At 37.1% G+C, this 10,426-nt stretch overlaps 1 protein-coding gene across 1 annotated transcript; it reads right to left on the bottom strand.

The window, feature by feature from the left end:
- Window positions 1–90: 90 nt before the first annotated feature.
- On the bottom strand, window positions 91–6,621 carry LOC126761037 (alpha-protein kinase 1). Its single transcript, XM_050476928.1, has 5 exons — window positions 6,243–6,621; window positions 3,704–3,868; window positions 2,978–3,622; window positions 1,608–1,792; window positions 91–236 (listed from the first exon to the last, which is right to left on the bottom strand). The coding sequence occupies exons 1-5, from the start codon at window positions 6,619–6,621 to the stop codon at window positions 96–98; spliced, it is 1,515 nt and encodes a 504-aa protein (XP_050332885.1). The 3' UTR covers window positions 91–95.
- Between the last annotated feature and the right edge of the window lie 3,805 nt (window positions 6,622–10,426).

Genomic DNA, 10,426 nt, shown 5'->3' with positions numbered 1-10,426 from the left:
ATTTCAAAATTAGACAACAAATGTTTTATTAAATTATACACACATATAAACATAATTAATTAGTGCAAAATTATATAAAATTAGCAAGAATGCAGTTATAAATAAAGAAAAATTTGTATTAACAGCGAATCGTTTTTGATGAATGGGCTGTTGAGTAGCGCGCTGTTCGGTATGAGAAAGCCGGTCTCCAGATTGTGTAATTCTTGTGAAATTAAATCCTTAGAGCGTTGATTGTGCTGCGAAAGTGAAATGAGTTACATATGTAAATGTTGTCATACATACCGTAATTTAATTAATTAAAAAAATATCTGTCCAGTATATTAAATGTTTTGTCATACTTTCACAAAATAAATAAAAAAAATTGAAAACTTAATTTTGTCTACCAAAATTGGCAAAAATTAATTTAAAAACTCTCCACCCTGGTAATAATACAATTTTTTTCCAACATTTTCAAAATTGAAAATTTTTAATTCAATATGTTTGGGGCTAATTGAAATTTTATTTTAAATTTAATTAAATTATTAAATTTTTTTAATATTTTCAAAACATACAAAATAAAAAAGTATTGAAAATTTATTCTTAATCCCAAAATCAAAATGAAATTTTAATTTTTAATACAAGATGTTTGGGATTAATTGAAAATTTAATTTAGTTAAAAAATTAAACATTTATTTTCTTTTTTTCAAGAAATCCAAGATATAAAAAAAATCTGAAAATTTAATTCTTAATCCCAAAGTTAGAAATTTCAAAATTTAGTACTTAATTCTGGAATTAGAAAATTTAATTCTTAATCCCAAAATTTGAAATAAAAATTGCAAATATAATTTATAATTCAAAATTCTCTACTTTTTTCCAAAATCGCAATTCAAAATTGAAAATTTTTAGTTCAAAATGTTTGAGATTAATTGAGATTTTATTTTAAATTTAGTTCAAATATTAAACAACTATTTTCTTACTTTAAAAAATACAAATTATAAAAAAAAAACCCGGAAAATTTAATTCTTAACCCCAAAACTGGAAATGAAAACTGAAAATATAATTTACAATCCAAAATTTTTGAGTTCAAAAATCTCATCCCTGGTTACTATACATACATATGTTTTCCAAAATCAGAATTCAAATTTGAAAAGTTTTAATCCAACATGTTTGGAATTAATTGAAAATTTGATTTAGATTTAGTTAAATTTAATTTTTTTCATATTTTCAAAAATTTCAAAATATTAAAAAAATATTAAATTTTTATATTTTCTTTTATATTCTTAATCCCAAAGTCAGAAATATTAAAATTTAGTACTTAATTCCGAAATTAGAAATTGTAAATTTAATTCTTAATCCCAAAATTGGAAATATAAATTGAAAATATAATTTAGAATCCAACATTTTTTAATTAAAAAATCGTATCCCTTGTTACTATACATGTGTTTTCCAAAATCGGAATTCAAAATTGAAATTTTTAATCTAAGATATTTAGTATTCATTGAAAATTTATTTTATATTTAGTTAATTTAGTTAGAAATTTCCAAATTTAATACTTAATTAATTTGTGGACTAGTGTTATTTTTAAATGCATTATTTGCAATCCTGGTTGTAACCCATTATTCACCTACCTGATTGAGCACCGATATTTTATGCTTAAAGCTGATTTTGTCATTTGCAATTTCCTTGAATAATCCACCCATGTCGATAAAGATATTATTGCGATTGCTGGATTTTTTAAGCGCCTGCGTCAATTGTAGATAGAGAAAATCACGGTGTAAGTGTTGGAAATAGGCTATGAGATGCAACGGTTTGCCTATTGAAACGAAAATTTAGAATTTAGTCAAAGCTCTGTATGAAAATAATTTTTTTAAGATGAGGCAATAAAAAAGCTAACTTGGGCTGCACCGATGCTTTAATAACCTTTACAGAAAATCGAAATAGTAGTACCACCACTTCAACCTGGGAAACCGCCCGTAGTGGGGACTCCTATTGTCTGATAACTCTCCTCTCCCCAGTAGTGAAAACACTTGAGGCCTTGTTACTCCCGACCTTCCGAAAAGTGCACAGCACCACCACATCACTTAGCGTCATAAACGTCCAGATAGTTCGTGGCCTCAACCAAAAACCTGCGAGAAAACGATCCTCATAGCGTTGCGCTAACTCTTCGCCCTTTCTCGTTGAAAGGCACCTAATACTCTCCCCCATTAAATCCACAGCGACAATATTTACTCACTAGACGAAGGAGTAAAGTATTGACCTTAATTTCGCCGTCGATGGCATAAAAATTCCGACTGTCAATAACCCTAAGCTCCTTCACTCCTTACACAACCGCGACCTAAAGTCGCTAGCCGGCAGCACATGGGGAAAAGGCAAAGAAACGTTGTTGGTAACATACAAGGCAATCCTTAGGCCGGCCCTTAACTACGCCTTACCAATATAGTCGCCTGGATGCAGTGAGACACAGACGAGAAAGCTACAGACATGTCAGAACACTGCACTCCGGACTACAACGGGATGCCTCTTGATGTCATCTGCACAGCGATATCCGCATACTCCCAGTTAAGGATCATAATGCAATCCCCTCCAAGCAGTATTGCTTGGGTGCTTTGGCAGAAATCATCCCTGTAGTCACCTGCTTGTAGCGGAGCCGCCTCCTAGGAGCATCAGGAGGTTCCCCTCAACTACGTCGACGACATAAAACATTACGTCAACCAGACCTAGGACGCAAAAAACTTCAGACTTTCACAGTGAAGCCATTAACATCTTCACCTACTCCCTCTCAGTGAATGTCAAATTTCGTAAAACTATCTCTAAAATTTCAGATCGTTATCTCAGAAACTGAAGGACTAGTTCGCTTATATACATACGGGCATGACTAAATCGACTCAGATGATCATTTATATACTTATTTTATAGAGTCTCCGATGTTTCCTTCCGGGTTTTACAAACGTCGTGGCAAATTTAATATACCTTGTTCAGGTTATAAAAATATATGTACCTTTTATCGAAAACACCGGACTCTCCACCACCGAACTACTGCCGCTCTCAATGCGTTCGGTGAAATTCTCCAATTTCCAATAGTAGGTGAACACCTTCAGCTCGCGATCGCTTAGCATTGTGTTATTGAACTTCCGCACTTCTTGCAACAGTTCACTAGATATGGGCGTGGCTTGACTCTTTGTGTGAAACGATTTCAATTGTGGCAATTTTTTAGGCAAAACATCTTCCGCTTCCATGGCCGCTGAGGACTCCTCATATTCGTAGCTAACTTCGGCGGAAGATGTGTCCACAGCATTATCTTTGGGCTCCACAATCGGTTGGAATTTCGGTTTATTGGCTGTTGTGGGTTTGACACGCTGCGGTGGTTTATGTTGTTGTGCATATGTTTTTGTTGTTTGCGTAGTTGGTGACGGTGTAGCTGATGTCGCGGCTGCATATGGTGTTACCGGTATGCTGGTTGCTTGTTGTGCATGTGGCACAGCAGGCGGTGTAATTGTTGCTGTTGCGAAGGTCATTGGTGGCAGCAGCAACTGTGGCACGTTAATGCCTTGTTGCTGCGCTATGTGTTGCAATAAAATTTTTATGTCTTGCAACTCTTTATAGAGCTTAGCTTCCAAATCACTAAAAGCGAGCTTCAATTCGGCTGCAAATAAGTATTAGTTCAATTTACGGTTAGAGAATTTTATTTCGAAAATTATGTTAATCCAAGTTTGGTAATATATACCTGATCCACAAACTCCTTTAAGCTTCTTCGTGGTGACTGCCTCAGCGCTTGCGCGCACCTCACCGGCGGTCACTGTACATACAGCCTTTTGTATTTCGCTTGGCAATTTTTCATCATCCTCACTCTCGTTTTCTTCTGCATAGCCTACAGTTTCGTTGGCATAACCTATAAAGAGCACATTTTTTATTTGGAATAATAATTAAATAGCGGGTATTGACGCATATCAAGGTACCTAGCGTGCTGAATCATTACCATAGTCTACTTCTAGACTTTTGAAAATTATTTATTGGTACTATAATATTCGGAAGATATGTCTGAAAAAGCTCTAGGGATGATTTTTCCTTCCTCAAAACTTTTAAAATAGTTTTTTGTATTAATTTTATTCGTCAATAAAAAAAATCCTCTCGAAAACTTCTTTTTACTTCAAAACAGAAAATATTTGGAGTCCTATGTACTCCTGACAAAGCTTTCTCTACTGCAATAGGTTCGTATTTCGTCAATGGTTATGGGCCGTGGAATGAAAACTGCTGCCCGGGGACGATTGTAATGAATAGTAAGAAAAAAATTTAAGAACTCCGGATCTGGAGGGAATCGTTCACCATCTCCCTCCTCTCACTTTCACTGGGTAGATAAGGTTACACTAGCCGGCTGTCACACCATACGTAGACATATTGGTCTTTAGTACTGCCAGATGGAGGTTCAGTTTAATTTTTGGTGAAATATTTATCATTCAGGACGTCAACGCTTTTTACGAACTTTAAGAGTGACTTGATATTTAATTTTGATATCTCATCTAGTAAGACAAAGAGACAGAACAGGAGGCAGCTGTTCCAGCATCTCCCTCAAGCCTACTCCCCTGCACACTCTCCCTGTGATGCCAGTACGTTGTGACCAGTCATTAGGCCAAAAAACTTCTTGTAGTCCGTTCGAGACCGTGTGATTAGGAGCATGCGTGTTTTTTTTCGCAACTTTCCAATTCCAGGTCTGATCCGTCTGTCAGTCTTTACGGAAATCTCATTGTTTATCGTTTTTAGTGACTTCCGTATTTCTTGTACTTTTCGGTAACCAGACGGATGTCACTTTTCGCATCGCATCAGCTTCTCGTTTCCCCGACTTCAGACGTGCTTTGACTTCCCACATGGCCCTCTTATGAAATCAAAAAAATACAAACTTACAATATTTTAAGACTTGTTTTTTAAACATCATATTGACAGCGGTTACTCTGGCTAGGTCATGTCGTCCGAATGGACGAAAACGCTCTAGCTCTGAAAGTATTCGACGCAGTACCCGCTGGGGGAAGCAGATGAACAAGAATACATCCATTCCGTGAAAAACCAGTTGGAGAAAGACCTGGTCACACTTGGAATAACCAATTGGCGTCAAAAAGTGAAAAGGAAGGACGACTGGCGCGGTTGTAAACTAGGCCGCGTAAGCGGTGTCTACGCCAATAAAGAAAAGATGTTATGATTGTCTCCCACTATTTTTCTTATGATTTCCTTTCGAGACTTTTCAAGGTTACTCCAGTTGTATATCTCAATTGCAGATGGGTCGCGATATCCTTAGTCCTTCCATTGGATGCCTGGAAGAAGACTTTCGCTGGAGCATCAGGGGTGTAAATAGGGGGTGATAGTTACTCTCGGTATCACGGGCAACGTGATTAACTTTATGTAAGGTGTGGTAATCAACACGTGTTGAACAAGGTTACAAAAAAATGTGTCAATGAAAGGAACACGAAAACCTCGGCCATTAACCAAATAAAGCTAACAAAAAGATCATTATGCTTAAAGATTATTGTTACTGATTTATGGGACCTCAGATCCGACAACGCGTTTGAAATTCTGCATGGACGAATTAGGTTGTAGAAGTCACCCGCTATTTTTCTTAAAGGATTTTCTGAGGCTTTAAAGGACTTAAGCTGTATGACCTTGTTATGGATGATCCCGCAGTATATTGTTGATAACTGAACAACTCGGTTCCCTGGCATCGATCAAAATTGTTGATGTAGTCAATAAATAAATAATTTTAATAATATCTGTCTACTTTCGCTATGTTTTTTATGCTTGCTGACTGATTCTTAAGTTTCTTCGATGGCATTTCCTGTTATGTAAAAACTTTTCACCCTTACTGAGCGGCCTTAAAACCCGTAGAACTCTGCTAAAATACACCATAAAAAGCGGAAAAAGTTTGGTCCAACTTCTGACGAAATCTAAGTGCCATCAGTATTGATGTTTTTCATCACTTAAAACACACTGCCAGAAGTAACAGTGTTGGGGTTGAAATCGAGACGCATAAAATAATATATTTCACCTACTTTTTTGCAAAAAATTATCTGGAAAAGTAGCGAACAACAAATTGAATGAAATACCATATGTATTTTTACCGTTTCTCCCAACGATACCCGTAAATTATGAGAATACACAAAAAATGCGCGAAACAACAAAAAAATTGTACGGTTAATGAGAACCTAAATTGCATTATCTCGGCTATAATTTCATTTCGACCTTTATATTACGTGCAAATGCGTCTCAGCTCCGTTTACCTACTCCATTTGTGGTTGTAAAATTGTCCGCTGCTGTTGTTTTGGCCGCTTCAGGTGGCAGCTGGGCGCTGGTAGCAGTTGTGGGTGCTGATAGCGCTATAGCGGGTTTATATGGCTGCTGCTGTTGTTGTTGTAGTCGCTGGTATTGCTGATGATACCACTCTTGTTGTTGCAGTGGCTGTTGTTGTTGCTGTTGCTGTTGTTGCTGTTGCTGCTGCTGCTGTTGTGGCGCAAATACTGCTTCCTGCTGTTGTAGTTGTAGTTGTCGCTGACTTGTTGGCGTCCCGATTGCAACGACAAAGTTGACAATACAATTGCTGGCCATAAATAATAGCCATGGCAATAATAATAAACGGGCATATTTTACAACACTTATCATGATGACGACGCCGACATACACAATGTTTGTTTGTTTGTTTGTAGGTGCGTGTGTCTATATGTGTTTATGTGTGCGTGTGCGCGTTCCAGCACTTTCTTTATATAAAATAAGTTGTTATTGCTTCTTATTTATATTTTTATATGATTTCTAATCCTACTAACAAATAACGTTATCGTGAGAGCTTTGAGTTGAGTTAAGGGGTTAGGCCAGTCTAGAGCGCTGAAAAACCGTATAATTTTGACAATTTATGCTGGGAGTAGAAAAGAGGCAACGAACTATCGCTTTCAGGCTTTATGAAACATTTATTTGAGTTTATAAAAACAAATTATTTTGATATTTTTTATTCAAAATGGCGACTAGTGAGACAAACTTCGAAAAAATGCTGTTTTATGAAGATCTCTATGGAAAGTGATGATCTCCTGCCAACTGAAACAAAACAAGAAGTTATCCCAAAATTATGTCAAATAAAAACTTTTTCATATAACTTTACGCTAAAGTTGTCCGATTTAAAAGATTTGTTCGGGGGTTTAGCTTTACCTTGAATGATAACCTATGACAAATATCGTAAAGATAATTTGCCAGGTAAAGAAATTTCCCAGATTAATCAGATAGATGGATTAAAATTTGAGAAATGCTCTGCGACCTGTGGTCTATTGGGTCCCCTACTGTTTTTATAGCTGTCATTACACCCAGTCAAATCAAAAAGGCTTGGTAAAGCTCCTGTTCCTGTATATATCCTCTCACCGGATTGCCCGATAGCCTGACTGCTGCTTCTTGTGATTACCCAGTCAAATCAAAAAGGCTTGGTAAAGCTCCTGCTCCTGTATATGTCCTCTCACCGGATTGCCCGATAGCCTGACTGCTGCTTCTTGTGATTGCGGGGCAATCCAAAAGCATGTGTCTCTGCTATTTGATCACAGAAGCGATACAGATCGATGGCTCAGGCCCCTAATCCCTAGCTTGCAGTGACCTGAATAAAATCCCACAAGCTGCCTTCATTTGTTAATGGAAAGTGTGATTAGTTTCTTAAACCGTTTTGTAGAAAACTTCCCAAAAACAGCCTCGCCTGTCGAGTCCCATGTACTTGTTGCCAGTGCCGTTTTCTATAGGCCCGTTCTTCTTTCCGTAGATCCTCCAGTAAAGTCCACGGTTCGGTCTTTTGGACTGATTGTCAGCGTTTTTTTCGTCCGGAGATCGGCTAACTCATTTTCTTTAATATCTCTATGCCCAAGTACCACTGCTAGTACGATATTGTTTTCAGTGACCTCTTTCCGTACATCCCCAAGTAAAATGTGGAAGCCCACAGCGAAGAATGGTACCGGTCCTATCGGACTGTTTGTTAGTGCTTCTTTCGCCAGGAGATCGGCTAGCTCATTTTCTTTGATGCCATCTTTGCCCAAGTATGCTTGCTGGTAGGATTTTGCTTTTAGTGGCAACTCTGTTAAACATTTTTCTGGACTGTAGTACCATAGTTGATTTGATTTCAACGAACGAGATTGCCTGAAGTGCCACTTGACTGTCACTGTGAATGGCATTTCGTTCCACGTGATAGTTTTTATCTAGAATTATCTCTGCACATCTGCTAATGACATGGATCTTAGCTTGGAAATCTGTCCATGGACAGTTTGATATGTGGTTCCACTATACCAGTCGCGATTCCAGCCACCGCTTTCGAGCCATCTATATACCATTGACGTCTTTCCCTTGATTTCAACGGATTGTTGATTTCATTTCAACGGACGAGATTGCCTGAAGTGTCACTTGCCTATCACTGAGAATGACATTGAGACTTTGAATCCCTTTTTAAAGTAAATTTTCTTGCAATATCGTCTTTAGACCAATGGAGGACTTTCTCCAATGGCACTGTACTTCTAAGCGCTTATTCATAAAAGGACTTGAGTTTGATCGATAAATTTGTTGGACAGCTCGATCCTATAGTAGTCAGATGTCAGCGGTTAGATCAAATAAGCAGCTTCTTGACGAGAAAAGAATAGTTGTAAAAGTTCAGCTCGATAGGTGAAAAACTGTGGGACTAGTTCGCGTATATAAAGAGACAGACAGGCAGGCGGGCAGACGAACTTGACTAAATCAATTCAGCTCGTCATGATGTTTATTTATGTCTAGCTTCAGTTTATGTTTAAAAAGCTACAGCTGATATCCAAAGTGGACAAGTGAGTAAGCCTTTGAGTATTATTGTTCCCCGATCTGAAAAGTGCAGCTTCGGGAAAAATACGTTAAAAGTTTTTCATTTCTAACGAATACCAAAAAAAAAAAATTTAAAAAAAACCTAGACTGGTCTAACCCCTGAAATAAACACGAGCCAACGTGTCTGCGGCTAAAGATTATTGCCACTTTGCTTCGGAGTAGTGCGAACACTTGAGGAATATTTTTATTTATTTATTTATTCTCTTAATTTTTCTTGACTTCGCTTATCAACCTCAACACTTGATCACGTATACCGCACTTTCTTGATCACTTAATTTATTGTTACTGATAGATGTCCGTTGATAAATGCCGTTAATCTTAATAAACATAACATTATTTTGTAGCACTTTAACGGTAGTCTGCATTTCACCATTTCATTTCATACATTTTTCAATGCCGGCAGTTGAAAATTAAATGCTTTTTTTTAATATTTATAAATATCCATAATTCGGAAATGTGTATGTATGGCTAAAAGCACATTTTTGCCGCATTCAGCCGTCTGCGGTTTGTCACCTTCACACGCGTCGCTTTCCGATTAAACACTAAAATCTCGAAGATTTCGTCCGTCATCCTCAACATCTGTATGCATATACATATGTACGAGTATATATGTACAGATGTCTGTACATACACGCTGCCACCCACAACAATTCAACAGGCAGCCCGTAAACATGTCGCTGATATTTTAGGCCTGTCTCCGAGATTTATGCTTGATGTTAAAAATAGTCCAAACATTTTATTTAATGGGTTGAGGAATGAGCGAATGTCAACGGAATTTCACATGTTTCATATTTATAATAAAAGTATGCATAAAATAATTTGTATATATATTTATGTAGGGAGAAAACAATATGCGTGAGAATTCGTGAAATATTTTTCAAGTAATTTAGTGAGCCTTTTGAGGACACCATAATTCTAATTAAGACTTAAGTGCGGCCATTTGTGGTCAGATATTCATCAATCATCATCTACTAATTAACTCACATGGGCGGTCCGATAAGTACCTACCCTACAAAAGAAAAATGAAAATTTGGAAAATTTACGATTAATTTCCTACTATGTGCTCCTTATACTTGGAGCTCCATATAAAGCGTGATCCATTTCGAGGTTCGCTACTTTTTTTAAGGAACTTCAAATATAAAGCGTGATCCATTTCGAGGTTCCCTACTTTTTTTAAGGAACTTCAAATTTAATGGGTAATGATTATTGTCATTCGAGAGAACATTGTTTGGCTTTTATTTTCTCTTTCAAATGTTGGGTACGTCTCAGATGGTCCATCGGTTGAGTCCAATTTTCGATGACTCGTTGGAGCATTTCGACTGGTAATTGGCGAATGACATGCGTGATGTTTTGTTTCAAGGCCCGAATCGAAGCAGCATTGTCCGCATAAACTTTAGACTTCACATATTCCTACAAGAATAAGTGTCACGATATCGCACGATCTTGGTGGCCAAAAGACCGACCCAAAACGTGAAGTTATCTATCTATCAGTGTTCTCTCAATAAATCCATAGATTGATGCGATGTGTGGGAAACGGCGCCGTCTTGTTGAAACCAAATGTCGTTGAGATCATGAACATCAATTTCCAACCTCAAATTAT

The sequence above is a fragment of the Bactrocera neohumeralis genome, chromosome 6 (assembly GCF_024586455.1).
Source record: "Bactrocera neohumeralis isolate Rockhampton chromosome 6, APGP_CSIRO_Bneo_wtdbg2-racon-allhic-juicebox.fasta_v2, whole genome shotgun sequence".
NCBI classification, from domain to species: domain Eukaryota; kingdom Metazoa; phylum Arthropoda; class Insecta; order Diptera; family Tephritidae; genus Bactrocera; species Bactrocera neohumeralis.
The sequence above is the reverse complement of the archived record's forward strand: the minus strand, read 5'-3'. Positions and strand labels throughout refer to the sequence as shown.

Coding starts and splice junctions, on each gene's coding strand:
- LOC126761037 (XM_050476928.1), bottom strand. CDS start 6,621: ATGATAAGTGTTGTAAAATATGCCCGTTTATTATTATTGCCATGGCTA. Junction 3,623..3,703: donor TAAAGGAGTTTGTGGATCAG/GTATATATTACC, acceptor ACTTATTTGCAG/CCGAATTGAAGCTCGCTTTT. Junction 237..1,607: donor AAATATCGGTGCTCAATCAG/GTAGGTGAATAA, acceptor TCACTTTCGCAG/CACAATCAACGCTCTAAGGA.